Source organism: Rhamphochromis sp. 'chilingali', assembly GCF_963969265.1.
Source record: "Rhamphochromis sp. 'chilingali' genome assembly, chromosome: 9".
Taxonomy (NCBI): Eukaryota; Metazoa; Chordata; class Actinopteri; order Cichliformes; family Cichlidae; genus Rhamphochromis; species Rhamphochromis sp. 'chilingali'.
In genome coordinates, this window is record NC_137936.1 from 40,204,864 (window position 1) to 40,224,375 (window position 19,512).

At 50.4% G+C, this 19,512-nt stretch overlaps 2 protein-coding genes across 2 annotated transcripts in view; one reads left to right on the forward strand and one right to left on the reverse strand.

Annotated features, from left to right (window-relative positions):
- The window catches only part of rnf123 (ring finger protein 123), a 109,579-nt gene that overhangs the window by 37,009 nt on the left and 53,058 nt on the right, over positions 1-19,512 (reverse strand). The window contains exon 37 of the mRNA XM_080892507.1: positions 2,992-3,215. Within this exon, the coding sequence (XP_080748633.1) occupies positions 2,992-3,215 (224 nt within the window). The remainder of the gene's footprint in view (positions 1-2,991; positions 3,216-19,512) is intronic.
- amigo3 (adhesion molecule with Ig-like domain 3) lies at positions 5,681-8,760 on the forward strand. Its single transcript, XM_080892503.1, has one exon. The coding sequence runs from the start codon at positions 6,433-6,435 to the stop codon at positions 8,026-8,028; it is 1,596 nt and encodes a 531-aa protein (XP_080748629.1). The 5' UTR covers positions 5,681-6,432; the 3' UTR covers positions 8,029-8,760.

The window sequence follows — 19,512 nt, forward strand, 5'->3', positions numbered from 1 at the left end:
TCAGGAGGTGCCACCAACGGCTACACCTCCTTAGGAAACTCCTTTGGAGTCAGCACCCCCATCATGATGACTTTTTACTACGCCTTCCTGGAAAGCATCACGACCTTCTCCATCACCTGCTGGTTCCACTGCCTCAGCCTTCATACAGGAACAGACTGCAGCGCACTGCATCAGCGTGCTCTACAGTCATTGGCCTGTCAGAACTCTGGCAGGTTTTCAGCCAACAGGCCTCAGACAGGCAGCCAAAATCATCAGCGACCCCTCTCACATTCTTCACCCCGCATTTCAATGGCTCCCCTCTGGGCGACGCCTCCGCTGCATTTCCTGCAGGACTGAGCGGAGGAGGAGCGCCACCTTTGTCCCCACAGCAGCTCTGCTTTTTAACTCCAGCCGATGAGACCAGAAACATAAACTACTCTCTTCTTATACAACCGACACTTTATTCTTTTAGTCACTTACAGTTATTTATTCATCTTTCAGTCGCTTTAATTTTAAAACTGTATTAACTGTGTATTTATTATCTCACTCTTATCGCCTGTTCTTATTGTCCTCATCTTCAACATCGTGCTGCTCTGTTGTTTGTTAAGTGGGGATAAATAAAGTCTCTCTGATTCTGAGGTGACCCACAGCCGTGCAGGGTGTTTGTCAGCTGAGAGACGTATTAGCACCTTTAACCTTTAACCTGACCCTGCGTGTCATTGTGGCACACTGAGGAGCTGTAAATGACATCAGTGATCGCGTTTAAACTAGTTTCATCATCTCAGTTAAAAAGATTCTGTTTCTATAGGACTTCATGTTAACTCCAGCAGGTATCAGTTTATTTTACAATTCAGGCTGTCGTGTTTATGTCTGGTTAATCCCGATTATTTCATGTATCTGACCTTATTCCAGAATATTTCAGGTTATTCCAGAATCAGGTTATGGGAGCTCGGTAAGGCCCGGTGTCGTTTTGATGTTTTCTGGCTACAATAATCTCGGGACAGATATTTAATTTTGACACCTCCCTTCCAGGCACATATCCTCTACATGATGACACACATCGTGGTCATGGAAACTGTCTGCATTGCCGTGGCAACGGATAAGGATGTCACAACGACTGGGCCATCCCCTGTGGCGAGCTCCACTATAAGGCCACAGGCGTTTTCTGCGACTGCATGTCAGGAGGTGGGTGATGTTACCACAGAGTCACACGCCGATTCAGTGACGACAGCGAAACACCGCCTTCACGTACGTGTTGCAGGTTCCAGCGCCAGCGCGCCTCCAGCTCTCAGGCTGTCAGCTTCAGACTTCACCCTCAGCAGCTCTGCACACCGCCACAGCAGGCCTCACTGCCATCTTTAAAGCTTCCCCTTCACTCCTGCTGCTCTCCTTCTGTCTCTGCCCTGCAGCACCCTGTGCCTCACTAACAGCAGAGAGGAAAAGTGTTATCAGTTATCAGCTGTAATCCAACATCACAGCAAACAGCCCGAAGGCCGGTGAGTCGGAGCGCTGCACATCGAGCAAAGCAAAGCTGCCTGAAACATGAAGCGTGGCAGCGAGAGGCAGTGTTTGTCCTCTGAGCTGCACTCACAGCTCTGTGATCATGACAGAAGCCACTGCAGCACAAACACAATTACTCTGAGGTCCAAATAACATTACAGGCTCGTTTCCAAAGCACACGCTTGGCGCAGCATCCAGCTGATTCAGTCTGAAAGCACAAACCAAACATCGTGTTTCTGTCCTCGCACGCCCTCCGAGTAATGCTGGGCTCACACTGTGCGATTTTTGGCCCATTTTGAGCCGATTTTTGAGTCGTGCGACCGTTTTGGCCTTCATCGTGCGTCGTGTAGTATATGTGGGTTAACGAGACGCGATTAACACCTCACGACCAGCTCCCGATCATCAATCGCTTGGTCGTGAGGGTGTCACCGCAGTTTGTCACACAGTTGGATCTACATGCTGCTCAATCACAGCTGCCTGATCATGTTTTTCATTAGCAATTTAGCAAAGTTGGTGGTGGTGGTGTGTCTGTGTGAGTGAAAGACAGAGAGGGAGAGCGAGCGACAGAACTTCTGTTATAACCTTCATGTTATGGAGGCACAGTGTGAGCACTCAGGTCGCATCAGAGCATCGGGCCGTATAGTGTGACCCTGCATCGTGACCTATGAACCTCTAACCCCTGCGAGTCAATCGTGCAGTTTGAGCAGGAGCTGAATCGCGCGACTGAAAAAAAATCGCACAGTGTTTGCCCAGCATAACGAGACTCCAGCACAAGAGAAGCTGCCCCTGCAGCCCGATCTCCAATCACAGACGAGCAGCGAGCCCACAGCTACAGGCCCCTGCAGCCTGCTCCACACTCAGATGGTGAAGCAGAAACCAGGACCGGGGGAATCTTTTTATTTTCAGGATCTCACATCACTGTGAAGACAAACACACACTGATTCAGGAAGGCCTCCACCTCCGACCACATCAGAGGCACCAGCTGATCTCGCTCTGGAGCGCTGCTGGCATCAGCGTGTTTACACTCACTCCAATACTCCACCTGTTATTGTGAATATTACAGCAGCAGGCAGACAACTTCCTGCTCCCACCACAAAGCAAGACGCTCGCATTCACACGTGTGGGAGGTGCCCATTCACTCTCTCTCACACACACACACACACACACACACACACACGGCGGATATTCATATCTTGTGGGGACATCTAGTTGACGTAACCCTTTCCCTGGCTGCTCACCCTGACCGTAATCCCGACAGCAAAAGCACAGGGAATTATTTACTGCATGCACACGTTTGTTTGGTCTGACTCCAGGCCTGAAGCTGTCCTGTACATGTAGCTCTACCCACAATGCACCCTGACAGCTGGGTCGGAGGCTGGAGTGTGTCTCATAGAGATGACAGCAGTGTGTGACATCACTTCCTACTAAGCACAAATCTGCAGCTACCACCGGTCACATTTTCCCCACCTTGGTAACCACGCCCATCAAAGCCACCAAAGATCATCTACTCACATGCGTGCAGGGAGAAGTGTTTGCGCTCTGAGGATCCCGAGTTTCCAGCGGCCGACGGTACAGGGGCAGCCACGGACGACCCCAGAGAGCCCACCGCAGGACGCACGCTGGAGGCCACGGCTGCCGAGGAGCTGGAGGACTCGCCTCCTTCTCCCAGGAGGTGCTGGATGGAGTGGAGCTGGAAGCAGGGGTCGGACAGCAGGACGGAGGCAGCTCGGGATACCCTGAGAGGAGAGAGAGCACCGGCTGAGGTCAGACCTGCGGCTGTGAACACACACAGTGTGTGTGTGTGTCACTGTGGTTCCTCACAGTGTTACTGGAGGCCAAGGTAATGCCATCCAGAGGAAGAATCTGATTAGATACCATATTTCTAAGCTTTTCAGGGCCGAGTACAACAACCTCAGTTTGATCTGAATTAAGAAGCAGAAAGTTAGCGGCCATCCAGGTCTTTATGTCTTTAAGACATTCCTGCAGTTTAACTCATTGGTGTGTGTTATCTGGCTTCATGGACAGATAGAGCTGGGTGTCATCTGCATAGCAGTGTAAATGTATGCTATGTCTTCTAATGATGCTGCCTAAGGGAAGCATGTATAATGTAAACAGAATTGGTCCTAGCACTGAACCCTGTGGAACTCCATAATTAACCTCAGTGTGTGAAGAGGACTCTCCATTTACATGCACAAACTGGAGTCTATTAGATAGATATGATACAAACCACTGCAGCACAGTACCTGTAATACCTACAGCATGTTCTAATCGCTCTAATAGGATATTATGGTCGACAGTATCGAACGCTGCACTGAGGTCTAGCAGGACAAGCACAGAGATGAGTCCACTGTCAGAGGCCATAAGAAGATCATTTGTAACCTTCACTAAAGCTGTTTCTGTGCTGTGATGAGCTCTGAAACCTGACTGAAACTCTTCAAATAAACCTCTGCAGATGATCTGTTAGCTGTTTGACAACTACTCTTTCAAGGATGTTTGATATGAAAGGAAGGTTGGAGATGGTTGCTTTATAAGAAAGCAGCAAACTATTTCTCCAGGCTAAATGATGATCTTCTAAATTTGTGACACGCTATTTCCTCTCCAGCTTACGAGTTACCTGCTTTAGGTATTTATAGGTGCTTGATAGGTGTTTGAGAATTATACCAGGGAGTGAAATACTTCTGATTTGAGGCTTTATTTTTCACAGGGGGCAAAAATCTGTAGAATCAAACATGCAGCACTAGCCGCTGTGACTCAGGGCGCCAAAATAAGCTTTTAAAGTGAAAAACAGAAGCGGTCACTTCCCCTCTTGTTTGGATGCAGATGTTGGCTCGTTGCTCAGCGGTGAGCAAACTGGGTAGAGTCCCTCACAGGATGATCTCTGAGGGAAGCATGGTGACATTTCCCTGTAAAACCGCCCGTGACCTTATCTTTTCAGCCTCTCGACACGCCCCCCCTCCACGGTCCTGTAGGCTGCCGTCATCCACACAACTGAGTCACAGAGCTCAGCTGGAAATGTCGCCGGCTGTGTTTTGAGTCCATCGTGTTCCCTCGTTAATAATAAACCAGGAAAGGGCAGCGTGTTCAGAGCTATGGCACTAATGATACACGGAGCACATGAACAGGAACGTCACAGGAAACGGGACGTCTGGGAGGGTCAGGAGAACAGCCGAGTCAGCCATGGCCTCACACCGTTGACTTCAGCCTCAACTTCACCTCTAATACATCCATCCTTCCTTCAGCAGCTTCAGTATAGATGAATAAACACTACATCAGTAGTCACGTGTCACAGTCTAACCAATGACAGCAGTGCGTGGTAGAGAACGCCGTGTTCTACCTGCTGCTGGACTTAATAAAGTTTTTATTGTGTGGAGCTGCTTCAGTTACAGGACGTCCAGCAGGGTAGGATCAGGGTCAGAGGTCAGAGGTCAGCTTCAGCTCTTCAAGGGCTCGTGTTCATGTTAACCTTGGGCTGAGATCAGCTTGCGTCCTCCTGCAGGGCGGGGCAACGACAGCAGAAAGGCAGGACGCACGCCACCTGGAGACGCCGGGCTCAGACGTCTGTGTGTGTGTGTCTGTAGTGTATGCGCATGCTGCATGTGTGTGTCGGTGTGTCTGTGTTTATCTGCATGCGTGTGTGTGCGCGAGCGTGTGTTTCTGCGTGTCTGAATGTGTGTGTGTGTGTGTGTGTGTGTGTGTGTAATGTTAATCCTGTGACAGCAAATCAGCATAAAACACACTGTGACTGAAAACCAAAAGACAGGGACACACACACACACACACACGGCTGAGAACAACCCGGAGGAGATGGCGTTCATGGAGGGAGGAGCCACAAAGTATTCATGGTGTCATAGATTGAAATGCTGGAGCCCCGCCTCCTCCTGATCATCACACAAACCATGATCATAGTATCATTTTTGTTGACTCTGTGAGTAAAATCACAGGAGCGTTCATCTCACTGCTCCTCACGCTCCTCCGAGGAAACACACGGCGCCTCCGAGAGAGGAGCAAGGAGGAGGGAGGAGACGGAAACAAAGTGTGAGCCTGAAACAAAAAGAGACGGAAAGCAGCAGAGCAGCAAAAACAGAGAGGAGGAGGAGCAGGAGGAGGAGCAGGGGGAGAGAGAGAGAGAGAGAGGGTTAATCCAGAGTGGAGGAGGAGGAGAGGTGGAGCTGGGAAAGCACCAGAAGCGACAGACGAAGCTCACATCTGAGCCGAGCGCAGTCAAGAGACGGAGGCAGCAGCGACTGACACACACACAGCAACATCTGTGAGGGAGCAGCGAGGAGCGCGCTCAGTGCGGCCAGAGACAGCGCAGGGCAGCAGCAGAGCGGCGTGGTGGACGAGTGTGGAGCAGACGGGATGCCGACCTCACTGAGAGTCTGATCCCAGGATCAAACTGAGGCGCTCGGAGCTCGCCATCGTCACAGCAGCAGAGACTGAGTGCGGAAAGGAAACTCCCGGAGCGAGCAGAGCTGAAGAAGGACGCCCACGGAGCAGATATGGGATGAAAGGAGGAGACAGGAAGTGATTTCTGACTTTTCTGTGTGATAAATGGGACGACAGGGACAGGTGTTCTGACATCGCAGCACACCTGGATCACTGACAGAGGGAGTCTGTGCTGGGACGCCTCCACCTCACATAACCCATTTAGGCATCTCCTCTCCTGGCGTCTGCCGGGTTGGCAGGTGGACAACATTAACCGAGTTAGACCAAACAAACAGCCTGGAGGCACACTGAGCGCGCTCCACAGCCACGCTCTGAGAGGAGACGATGAGAGGCTCAGAGTGAAGGACGCGCACAGACTCGTACACTATGAGCAACAGCAAGCTTCCTCCGCCTGCTCTGTTTATGTGTCGACCATGTTACGCCAAAATGAGATGAATCGCGGCGCACGAAGGATGTGAACAGCAAACTGAGACTCTTTCAAAGTAAGGGACACACGCTGGTGGCATCATGTCGCACGTCGGTGGTCACACGGAATTCCTGCAGGCTGTGGACTCTCCGACAGCGTGGCGGGCTGCTGTGCTGCTGTTGGTGTGCCTGCAGCTGCACCGGCCGAGCCCCGTACACGCTGCCGTCACCTCGTCTCGGGGCTCCTATCGGGCGGGCGGCTGCATTTGCGCCGCAGATATCTTCAGCTGCACCACCCTGACTCTGAGACACGTTCCCGGAGAAATGCCGGTTTCCACCGTCACCCTGGACCTCAGCCACAACCACATCACGCAGCTGGAGGACGGCGCCTTCCAAGGACTTCTTCAACTGGAGACGTTACGTTTGGCCCACAACCAGCTGACAGCGATCATGCCGGGAGCGTTCAGAAACTCGTCCGGAGCTCAGCTCCGAAACATGGACCTGTCATCCAATCATCTTTGTGTTCTGGAGGAGCATTACTTCCAGGAGCTGTCAGGGTTGGAGGAGCTGCTGCTGTTTAATAACCGGATCTCGCGGGTGGAGGGCAGACCTCTGGCTGGACTGACAAACTTGCGCAAGGCTTATCTGAGCCACAACCGCCTCACAGACTTCCCCTTCTTTTCCATTCAGAAGCACAGCCACCCCCACCTGTCATTGCTGGACCTGTCCTCAAACCGCCTGTCCAAACTGCCCCTGGAGGACATTTTGGCCCTGCCCCATTCGCTGCAGAAGGGGCTCTACCTGCACAACAACTCGCTGTGGTGCGAGTGCCCCATGTACAGCCTGTTCCGGTCCTGGGAGCAGCAGGAGTTTGAGTCGCTGCTTTTCTTCAGGCAGGAGCACGTCTGTCTGGTTTACGGGAACCCGAGAGGCACTGTGCGCTTCCTCCAGCATGGACGCTACCTGGAGAAGTGCAACCTGAGTGCCGTGACCCAGAAGAGGAGTGTTACTGTGACGGCGGGGAAAGCGCTGCTGCTGCACTGTGCCACCACTCTCTCCGGCCACGCCATCACTTTCCTCTGGGTGTCGCCAAGCTTGGAGTCGGTGCTGCCCCCGGGGAATAACGGGTCCTTAAAGATGTTCTCCAACGGCAGCCTGGAGATCATGGCGGCACGCGAGAAGGACACCGGGATCTACTGGTGTCTGGCGGAGGACCGGCAGCATCACCGCAACGACACATGGGAGGTCAACGTCACGGTGTTGGCGGATAGCAACGACCCCCAGGAACCGTTCAACACGGGCTTCACCACCCTCCTGGGCTGCGTGGTGAGCCTGGTGCTGGTGCTCATGTACCTCTACCTGACGCCTTGCCGCTGCCCTCCATGTCTGAAAGCCCCGCCCCCGGCCACGGCCACCCCAAGTCTGGGAAACGAGGCTGGGGCGGGCAGCGCCCAGTCCTCCATCCTCACCCCCACCCCGCCGGCCAGCACGGAGGGCCCGGGCCGCAAGGTCAGTACCAACAAGCATGTGGTGTTTCTGGAGCCAATCAGAGAGCAGCAAAATGGCAGGCTGAGGGCAGGGCCGGGACACCTGGGGCCAGGGTTACTGCTAGGGGCAGAGCAACAGCCACGGCACAGGGCGGGGGAGACAGACTCCATTATGTCTGTCTTCTCAGACACGCCCATCATGATGCCATAGCAACGCACCACCCCCACTCCCCTCTCACTCCCCCTCACCTCCTCCTCCACCTGAGCACAACTCCGGCATGGACCCACAGGCCACGGCGAGGCTTTCATCCAAAACATCCAAGTGCAATTTCACAGATTGATACTGTTAACCAAAACCCTCCAGAGCAGACGAGCCCGCCGCACCCAACCAGCGCACCGTGGCGGGCCGCAGAGTTCAAACCAAAGATAGCATGACGGGGGGCGAGGACGGACTGCACCCAAGCGCACGGCTGTCCCTTTAAGCACGGCTTGTACCTTTAACAAACGTTTACGATGCCTTGTTGTCTCGCTCAGAGGTGAGAGACCTTTTGTAGAGCCTTTCAGCTTCTTTCTGTTCGTAGAGCCAGTCGCACTGTAGCCCTGTCACCGCGTGACGCCACAGAAGAGCAGCTTTTAGCCAGTAAAAATAGAAACTGCCCCTCCTCCTCGTCTCCCTCCACTCTGGAGTTCAGTTACTGTCATCATCAGTCAGATCACGAATTATAGAGATGAATAAATAAAAACATCAGCTGGAATGATTCATTCAGGGGGCGGGGCCATTGTTGGAACTTTGTGAAACTTGTTTTGCCTCAGTCATGTGATTACCGACAGGCCAATCAGCACAGACGTGTTTCTGTTATTGTCCTCACTGTATTCACTGCTCCTCCTCCTCCTGTGTGTCGTCCTCTCTGCATCTGTGTGTTAATAAACCCGAGTATCTGCACTGCCCAGCTCACTGCTGTTATTGTCTCTGACCAGCACTCAGCCTCTGCACAGTGTGTGTGTGTGTGTGTGTGTGTGTGCGCGCATTCAGATTTATATACAGACATCTTTACTTCTATACACACACGTTTTCTTTTTAATAATTCCCTAATTTACATCCCATTTTCATCCTGTTATTTTACCACTGCACAGACAGAAAACACAGGTCTGAATAAACACAGAAATGAGCAGCTATTTGTATTATTATTGGGTGTTTTTGCTCAAGTAGTTTTTTCTTAATGTTTATAAAATTCTGGTCAGAAACCTTGAAAATCTCTTCATCGCGTGCAGAAATGATCATTTTACAGATAAAACAAACCCTGATCGTACAGGTGTGAGTGTGAGGGCCGCTGCGAGCATTTCATTCAGCAAAGTCATCTAAACGCTTCAGAGCGAGCGTGTGGGCGTGGTCAGAGTCGCTCTCATGTTTCACACGTGAAATCAGAGACGCCACAGACACACTTCACTGCAGCTGCTTGTTAAACAACATCTCTGACCAAGTTTGGAGCGGCGTCTCCACCGCCATCATAATCACCAGCCAGCGTGGCGCCTCCTCGGAAACACTCTCTGAAAGCTGGATCAGAGGGACAGCAGGACGGCCCGCCGGCGTGGGGTAAGACCTCCGCAGGACCGTGGATCAATATTTATCATGAGCCGTCAATATGTCACTACGAACCCCGAGGTCAGAGCCTCGCTGCCCCCACAGGGACACCTGCAGCACCTACTGTCATTAAAGAGTGTGTGTGTGTGTGCGTGCGTGAGTGAGTGAGAGAGAGTGTGTGTGTGTGCGCGCGTGAGTGAGTGAGTGAGTGAGTGAGTGAGTGAGTGAGTGTGTGTGTGTGTGTGTGTGTGTGTGTGTGTGTGTGTGTGTGCGCGTGCGTGCGTGAGTGAGTGTGTGTGTGTGTGTGAGTGAGTGTGCGTGCGTGTGTGTGTGTGCGCGTGAGTGAGTGAGTGAGTGAGTGTGTGAGTGAGTGAGTGTGAGTGTGGGAGTGAGTGTGTGTGTGGGAGTGAGTGTGTGTGTGTGTGAGAGTGAGTGAGTGAGTGAGTGAGTGTGTGGGAGTGAGTGTGTGTGTGGGAGTGAGTGTGTGTGTGTGTGAGAGTGAGTGAGTGAGTGAGTGAGTGAGTGAGTGAGTGAGTGTGTGAGTGAGTGTGAGTGTGTGAGTGAGTGCGCGTGCGTGCGTGTGTGTGTGTGCGCGTGAGTGAGTGAGTGAGTGAGTGTGTGAGTGAGTGAGTGTGTGTGTGGGAGTGAGTGTGTGTGTGTGTGAGAGTGAGTGAGTGAGTGAGTGAGTGAGTGAGTGAGTGTGTGAGTGAGTGTGAGTGAGTGTGTGTGTGTGCGCGTGAGTGAGTGAGTGAGTGAGTGTGTGAGAGTGAGTGAGTGAGTGAGTGAGTGAGTGTGTGAGTGTGTGAGTGAGTGTGTGAGTGAGTGAGTGAGTGTGTGAGTGAGAGTGAGTGAGTGAGCGCGCGTGCGTGCGTGTGTGTGCGCGTGAGTGAGTGAGTGAGTGAGTGAGTGTGTGAGTGAGTGTGAGTGTGAGTGTGTGAGTGAGTGAGTGAGTGTGTGTGTGTGTGAGTGAGTGAGTGTGTGTGAGTGAGTGAGTGAGTGTGTGTGTGTGAGTGAGTGAGAGTGAGTGAGTGAGTGTGTGAGTGAGTGTGTGTGTGTGAGTGAGTGAGTGTGTGAGTGAGTGAGTGAGTGAGTGAGTGAGTGAGTGTGTGTGTGTGAGTGTAGGGGGGGGGCTAAACTACAGATGAGCATCACGAGCTGACCTCAAGATCTGAGGATGGTCAGAGCGATCGACAACAGCTGATCATAAACGTGCTAACTAGCATTAGCATCGTTATTCCCAGTGTGCATGTAGGCGACAGCAGCGTGAGCGCTCTGTGGCGAGCAGAGGAGCCGATGGAAACTCGTAGTCACAGTAGGGAAGCTTCAGGTTACAGCTGGAGCTGCAGCTCCTTGGAACGAGTGTTATATGACTGAGTGTCCTGTTGACACGCTGCTCTCCAGGTCTCTGTACAGGACAACACTGGCCCTGTTTACATGATATCAAAGCCAGACTCTGCAGCACCAGCTAGCAGTCGCTGACCTTTCAGAGTAAGAGCAAGGAGGTTGGTATGGAAGCTTGTTCCCACCACCATCTATAAGGTGAAACACTCTGCCAATCAGAAAGCTCGGTGAAGCGAGATTGACGTAAACGCTGGAGAACTTAAAGCTGATTGTTTGTTTTTGCTAAAAACTGCGAGCGCCTTCTGCTTGCACGTAACCAGGAAATGATGTCGTTCATGCAGCTTCCTTATTGGCAGAGCTTCGAGTTATTGAGCTTCCACAGGTCGGCCCTTAGACTGACGCACACACAAAGAATCGCTCCAGAGTGGGATTCTGGGGAAGCTGCTTTATCCTTTATAAAGTTAAACAGGCCTCCTGGAATTATTTGGTTGTTTTAGCTGTAAAAGTGTCATAAAATCAGCTGTGAGCTTTTGTCCCCGTCCTCAGGATTGCTGCGTCTTTCCACATCTGGTAGCTTCTTTCTCTACTGTGAGCGTAATCAGGATTAGTAACAGAAAAGGACTGAATTGAAATGTTACAGTTTTTACTCAAAGAGGCAGAAAGAGAGACTGTACATGATTACAAGACTTACAGTCTGAACAACAACAAGTATGTGACCTTTGACCCTGTGGTTTGTTTTTGGGCATCTCTTTTCTTCCCCAGTACACTTCCTCTCAGTCTGTAGCCAAAGGCCTACATCGCACTGCTGACACTCGTGCTCCTTTTATGCAACATTTTCCTGAGTGGATAATAAACCCAGCCTGCTCTGCCTGCATGTCCTGCAAGCCTCAAATACACCTGCTTTACAGGTGCTGGAAGAGGGCGGGGCAGTGTTTGTCATACATGAAATAAACATGGCATAAAACAATGTTCTATGAAACCCTGTTATCAGGGCTTACATCCAGCAACTCTTATTTTTATATAAAACACTAAAAACATCAAAAATAAAATCATTGTAAGAAAGAAAAACGATGTCTGACAAAGCGTCAGTTTTCTGTGCGCCTTCGTCTCTCTCAACCTTCGTCTTCGGGCCGCTGTGACGCAGTGCTTGGGATTAACCGAAGGACTCTAATATCAGCGGAAAGCATGGCGTCGCTGCTTTCAGGAACCGCTGGGATTTTTAAGATGCGCAAATCATTCAAGAGTTACGGTACTTTAAAGAAACGTTGGAAAAACCTGTCGCCGGTGACGGGATGGGGGCTGAAGGCTTATCCAATCAGCAGACAGCTTTCCTTGGGTGACGCGGTCGACCTGCAGCTCCTCGTTGAGAATCATTCTCCTAATGTTTCCTCTGGGCGGCACTGTGACGCTGATCGCAGCGCCGAGATCTGTGTATCGAGCGAGGACAGTCATGAACTCTTCACAAGAGACCGCGACCTCTGACCTCAAGCTCTTGATATTCAAACACATCTCAGATTTTTGGTAGAGCCACCTCTGAGGCATCTCAGTTATCATGTTCTCAGGGTGTGCGCGGCCGCCTGGCTGAACAAGCAGCGACAGAGTCAGCCTTTCCTGTCACACACTCTTTACATGATCCCCTTTATACTTCACAAGGTGTGCTGTGCCCCCCCCCCCCACACACACACACACACACACCATTTTCTTCACGCTGTTTTCAAATCAACACAATAGGAAACGAGCTGAAGCTGCTGATTGCTCTGCACGTCCTTCAGGGAGCGCAGAAAAGGCCGTTTGGCTGCAGCCAATCAGCTCACACCTCACCAGCACCACGGGCAAGTCAGGTGGAGGGGGGCGGATGGCACCCTTCAAAGCCTGCAGGAAGTTTTCACACTTCATTAAGAAGCTCGACACATTCGAGCGGAACCACACAGACGGGCTCCGATTCATCCCATCACACACACGAGATCACCGCCGTCATCCTCCCACAGGCCGCAGACGCCAGCCGCAGGCGGAACCACAACCCCAAACGAGCAGCTCGGACCGCCGGGATCAGCCGAGCCTCAGGATTGTTTTGTGGAATAAGTTAAGATCGTTTCCTTCCAAAGCGCCGTTTTCACGTCTCACCGGAGGTGGCGTTAACTACCGTTTGACGAATCGGTCCAATCACAGCTCATCATTACCGGGCAGCGCTGCAGGCTCTGAGCTGGGGTTTGTGAGATACACGCAGGCCGAGAAAGAGCCGGCGGGACTGAAACGAGCCAATCACAGCGCTCCAATCAGCTGATGATGAGCAGTGGAGTGCTCATCAGAAGGTTAGATTGGCTGCTGTGTATCTCCTGCCCACTCAGGGGTTAACGTAAGTGGGAGCAGCAGTGATGTGGTGCTCTTATGTAACACTGAAGGCAGAGCAGCCATCAAATATTCAGCAGGTCTTCCCTCGCGCTCAGTGAGGCGGCGGCGCCCCGAGCAGCTCGCTGGATCAGCACGACACACCAAAACTCTGCGAGCAGACTCAGGACCAAACATCCTGCTGCTGCCCGCGCTCGTTGTTAGCAGCACCTTCACAGCCTAACGTCCCGATCTGCTGCGACTTCCTGGGATATCGCCGAGTTTGTTTGAGCTGCGTTTACGTCGGGGAACGAGGAGTTACACTGAAGTTCAGGCTGCCTTTGTGACAGCAGGGCAGAGCTTACACAACACAAGCTCCACCCACCTCCATAAGGGACAGCCAATCAGAAGAAAGTCAGTCTAAAAGAGGGAGGGGCTAAATCAGCCCAGAATCAGACAAAGAAGGATTATTATGAGCAGTGAATCATGAACAGATGGTGGACTCCAGCAACAACGGTTCTGGAGGGTTAGCCGTGGCAAACATGGCGGCATTGCAAAGCTGAGGCCAAGCGAGGCGTGCAGATGCCAGAAAGCAGCGGGCAACGCGACGCTGTGATCTGAAAACCTCCCTGAGCCTGGTGTGGCTGGAGGTTTCTTCCTGTTAAAAGGAGTTTTTCGTGCCCACTGTCACCAACGTGTTGCTCATAGGGCGTGGTCTGATTGTTGGGGCTCATTTGTAGTTTCAGCAGTTTTCCACATCCTGGATACAAATACAAACACGTCCTCGTTTGCTGAGAGAGGAAAGCTGAGCGGTCACGGTGTGGTACAGGTTGAAGCACCTGGAGGTGACTGTTGATGTGGTGCCTTTTAAATAAAGCTGTACTGAATTACTGCCTCGCGCTGAGACTGGACTCGTCGGTGAGCTGAAGCTCTGAGCTTGAAATTAGCTGCAGCAAAACAGGAAGTGCTACACGTCCCTATTTTAAATGCTCAGCCTCGTGAACAGGAGGATATTCTTGTTGTGTCAGTAGAGCTGGGCGATATGAGATTTTTTCATATCACGATATGTTTTTTTCATTTCAGGCGATAACGATATCTATCACGATATAAGCCAAATAACTATATTTGTAAGATTTAAATGTGCCGTTGCTCACAAGTAAAATGTGAAATAATCAGCAGCTTGTTTTTATTTAAATATTTATTTCCCATAATAAGTTCAACAGGGTAGATGTACTTAAGGAACATGAGACTTTTTCAGATAAATAAAGGCAAATATTGCAAACTACACAAAAGGCAGCCGCTAAAGCGTTTAAGTTTCAAAATAGAACAAACGAAACAGACTAAATTGTCAATTCCACTTAGAAACAAAATATTAATTCTAAAAATAAATCTTAGTTTGTTTTACAGAAGAACAGACAAAACTGACTAACTTTTGTCAGTATCAAATAAACTGAGAACTAAAAGGAAATTCTCAATCTCTCCTTGTTGTATAGCTGAGCTTTTCAAACAGTTGTAACAGTTACTTTAGTCTGACAAAAGCCGAATGACGAATCAGCGCTTCCAGTCAGAGACTGAGGCTACGTCCACACGTACACGGGTATTTTTGAAAACTGAGATTTTCCGTTTTCGTTTTAAAAAATAATCCCGTCCACACATAAAGGCAGAAATGAAGGAAACGCTGCTATGAACATGCCAAAGCAGCAGGTGGCGCTAGATTCCTAACCGTGCAGAAATGTTGGCCAATCAGAAGTCTAGAAGCCTCGGTGGGAAAAAGTAAACAAAGCTGGGGCATAGAAGCAGAACCGAGTCGTATGTGTGGACGGACAGTAACTGTGTGTATATGTAAGCATTTAAACACTGCAGAGAGTAGAATTAACAGTAACAGTATTGTAGAAATTCATTTCACCGAAACAATAACGTGGCGCACAGTGTGACGCATGCACCAGTTTATTGTATTTCCAGACTTGCTTTCGGCACAATTTACAGTGCACGCTACTCTGTTTTTGTCAGACTTGAAATAGCCGAAATACCTTCACACTACGGAGCTTCTATGGCTCTTCCGTTCGACAATCTCTCCGGCGTTGGAACCATCATCTGTTTTCTCTTCGGTCACGCTCGGTTGATTTTTCTAGTCGGCACACTCATTTCCTCCATTACGCGCTGGCTGCTTCCCAAACAAACACACGTGCTGCTTGGCACTTGTGCTGTACGTAACAAGTCACGCGACGTGACGCTGCGGCTGTGATTGGTTCGGCTCTGCGCTACTTAATTTGGATCGGCTGACCTTTTTTTATTTTTTTTTTGAGGACAAGAGCGGCGAGGTCTATCGCAATAGCTTAATTTCTCTATCGAGTAAAAGTTATATCGCGATACATATCGTTATCGTTCTATCGCCCAGCTCTATGTGTCAGACACGAATCTGCTCCCAGCTAACGGCCGTGGATGAGTCCAGCTGACAGGAGACAGTCGGCCTCCTTCACTCCATCATTACAAGATTCCAGTTTCCTCACTTTAACACACAGCTCTGATTTGTCGTCTTAGCGAAAGGCCTCGCTGATGTTTCGCTCTGCAGCGCCACCTACTGACAACAGGAAGTCAGCCTAAAGCGATGAGTGTTCCCCTGAATGAAGCAGTGCGCTGTGTTTCCTGTGAGCAACACACAAGAGTGCAGGCATGACGATATCTACACGACAGTAGGGTAACCTCAGTCAGCCATCTGGAACGAGCTCCCACCTGAGGCTCCTCCTCCTGAGGCTCGCCTAAAACATCTGCCATGAAAAATTGATGAAGGCAGAGTGAATCAAAGCCCCGTGGAAGAATCCAGCTCTGCAGCTGAACCGGCCTGAACCTCATCAATCATTCATGGATCCAGATGTTTCACCTGAGTTTCTGATCACTTTATCAATCAGCTCCGTCCTCAGGTCTCCGCTCGTGCGTCAGTGTTCCCGGCTGGTGCAGGTACACTAACAGCAGCGCACCTGGGGCTCATTACAGCAGCTCTGTTCTGCTCATCTGTCAGAGTCACAAACGACTGATTTATTAGAGGAAATCCAGTCCTGTGGCTGCTGTTCAGCTGCTTTCCCAACAAGGCAGCTGACCGGCGGTCTGATGGACTAACGCCACCATGTTGGACCAGCCGGGGCAGACTCCCTGCAGAGGCTGTGTTTACTGTTCATACCGCCTTAATTACACAAGATGTGATTTCTTTAAATGTGCAGGCGAGCCCTCAGAGTCCACGAGAGCCTCAGAGCAGAAACAACACAAAAGTGGAAAAACATTCGAGCCGAGTTCATCAGATGAATAACCCGTCTGGCAGGCTGATGATCACAGATATTCATCAATAATCAGGAGATGAACCGTGATCTGAACATGGCTGAGCTTCCAAACATGCGAGTCCCGTTTCTGCTCTTCAGATCAGATTACAGGCCCCCGGGCGAGCAAACGACCCCTGAGCTCCTTCATTCAGAGCTGCTACCAAACCCCGCCTCCTCATCAGCGCCGTGAGGCACGGATAATCACGGACGGCATCAGCTCAGCGGAGCGCCTGACACGTCAGGATGTAAAGTGAGAGAAATGCTTAAAAGGTGCCGGTCGCATGTGTTAATAAAACCAATCCAATGGTGGATCCAGTTCATTTCCTGGAGACAGAGTCCGAGCCTCACGGGCAGCATCGGAGCAGACCCCTCCTCCTGGATGTCATGTGACGCCTGTAGTTTTTACAGACCCATCCCCTCCCCCCTCACAGGATTATGTTGCCTCCTTCTTACATCACACATCAGATCCAAACATCCGGGACACGGCTCAGGAAACAAAGACCGGAGCGCTTTTAAGGCACAGACAAACCCCACGAAGATGGAGCAGCTCGTTACCAGTCAGCGCGAGGCCGGACCAGTTTAACCAGCAGAGGACCAAAGTTCCCTCTAATGTTTCATGTGTCTGAGCACACAAACTCCCTGAGCGTCCCTTGGACCACTGTGAGCGACAGCAGACGTGTGCACTGTGGTCACGCCAGCATCCAATCATCCAAGTTACATGTTTATTAAAGTAATCAAATTACAGCGTTTATGTTAGACGACTTTTCATTAACTGCTTTAGCTCACTGACAATGAGAATGTAAAAAAGATCTTGTCCATGTGCAGCATGTTAACACTATTGGAAGGAAAAAATAACTTGAACTCCAGTTTTGAAAACACAACTTTCTTTATTCTTTCATAAAGCTCTGACTGTATTGTGAGTCTGTGGTCTGGGAGAGAGTCTGTAACTCTGTCTGCAAATACAGTAAATAATGACCAATGTTGGGCAATTAATTATGTAGTTACTTCTTCAAAAAAGTAACTGAGTTATGAAAACAAAGTGTTTTGCAGCTGTTTACCTAAAAATGCAGCCAAGGCGTTTCTTAAACAAACATTTCAAACTATTTACAGAACAATCAGCTGTTCTGCATCAAATCTGATGCCACACAGATTATTTGTGCCGCTCCAAAAATAATTTCTGTCCACTATGAGATGAAGGAGAACAACAGCCTGATACCTGCAGGCCTGACAGCAGCAGATGTGTCACTGCTGTAACACCTGTAACACTCAGCAGGCGCCTCATTGTTCTGACACACAACAAAACTACTGACTACACTACACACTCACTACACACTAACTACACACTGACTACACACTAACTACACAAGATTTGTGCTAAACGTCACAAATGTCTCACATCTCAAACACGCCGTCACTCCTAAAACGTCCCCCTCCCTAAATAACTAAATGCCATGTAGCCATATCATATTTTGATTGGTCCACATGGTACATTTTTCCACCAATAGGAAAGGGCGGCGTTTGGTTTTTGCTCACAGGCTTTCGAGCGTTTTCCTTATAAACGTCAACCACGTTGATTAGCTGCGTATATACGAATGTGAATCGCGTGATTGGCTGGACTGTGGGATGAGGCGACATCGTTCTGATCCCGTACGGGAGCAGCCAGTCACTGACTAACACTGCAAAACAGAATTGATAAAGTTTAATTTTAATTCAGCTTAGATTTGTTTTTTTTGTGGGCACAGACGTGCCAGCAGTGCGCAATCGTGCACGCGCGCAGCTTAGAGGGAACATTGCAGAGGACATAGACCAGAGGTATGAAGACGAGCTTCTGTTTAGTTCATGTGTCGGAGGAAAGGCTTTTCTTCCTGGCTTGATGAGAGCACACGGAGCCTCTTTCAAAGTGTGCTGTCACAGTCAGGCTCACCGAGCACGTCTGCAGGTCGGCTGTTATCACGCTGGACTACAGCGCTGATCAAAGGTTCTCCTCACTCTACGATGCACCAGTGTTTGTCTGCACATAACAGCGTTTAAACGGTTCCTGCAGGCTCTTTGTTCGCCCGTCACACACACGCTTCACTTGTTTCCATGTTTTTATTCAATCTGTGTAAAATCCCAAAGAAAACACAGTGTAACATCAAATTGTATTTTTGCTCCAACGAGGTGATTCCCAAACTCTACGGCAGGTAAACTGGATCAGAAAGACCCGACACAGGACCTGAGAGACGATCTGGACCTTCAGCTGATCATCTGCTGCTCACTGAAGTCTCATCAGAGACGATCAGTGAAGGACGGCTGTCAGGAAGACGTTCTTAACGAGGGGACACGGGAGGGAAGGCAGAGGTCTGAAAATGACACGAGAACTGGACGATGGATCCACATCACGGTCAGTGTGTACGAGGAGGTCAGGAGGCGGCACGGTGGAGGCTCTGTCATGGTTTCAGTGCTGTTGGAGACCTTTGATAAACTGATGAACTATCAGAGTCTGATCCACCAGCCAGGAACATCTGGAAACAGCAGCTTGTTTCAGCATGACAAAGATCCAAACACACAGTCAGTGCATCAAAGCACACGTGGATAGAAACACACAGAGCTCCACATCACTGAAGCAGTGTGGGATCATCCTGACAGAACAGCATGAGAGTCCTTCAGGGAGCCTGAAGAACAGTTCCTGAAGACCCCCAGAGACCCCGCCAGAGCCCCCCCCAGAGAGCCGCTCAGAGCCCCCCCCAGAGAGCCGAACTCTGTCTTTGCCTAACATTCTGCATTTGCTTGTGTCTGCAATAAACGACTGCACGTATTTCCCACAGGCTTGTAAAAATAAGAAGTGAAGGGCGGTTTGAGTCAAAACCCTGTAGGCGTGGCTGTTCAGGCTCAGGTGTGTGCGCTCTGTGGGTGAACTGTTCAGGCCCTGTGTGATAACCTTAAAGTGATAAAATGTCTCCTCCTCTTTTCGTCCTCAGATCTTCTCCTCTGTCGGGGCCACGCGGCCTCCTTCCAGCCTCATTTCCACGCTGACACGTGACCACGGGAAGGACAAGAAGCACGCTTCAGAGCAACGACACGCACGTACGCGCAGATGCACCGACGAGCGACTCATCTGAGGGTCTTGAACACCGTGTTTAGATGTTTA

Coding starts and splice junctions, on each gene's coding strand:
- amigo3 (XM_080892503.1), top strand. CDS start 6,433: ATGTCGCACGTCGGTGGTCACACGGAATTCCTGCAGGCTGTGGACTCT.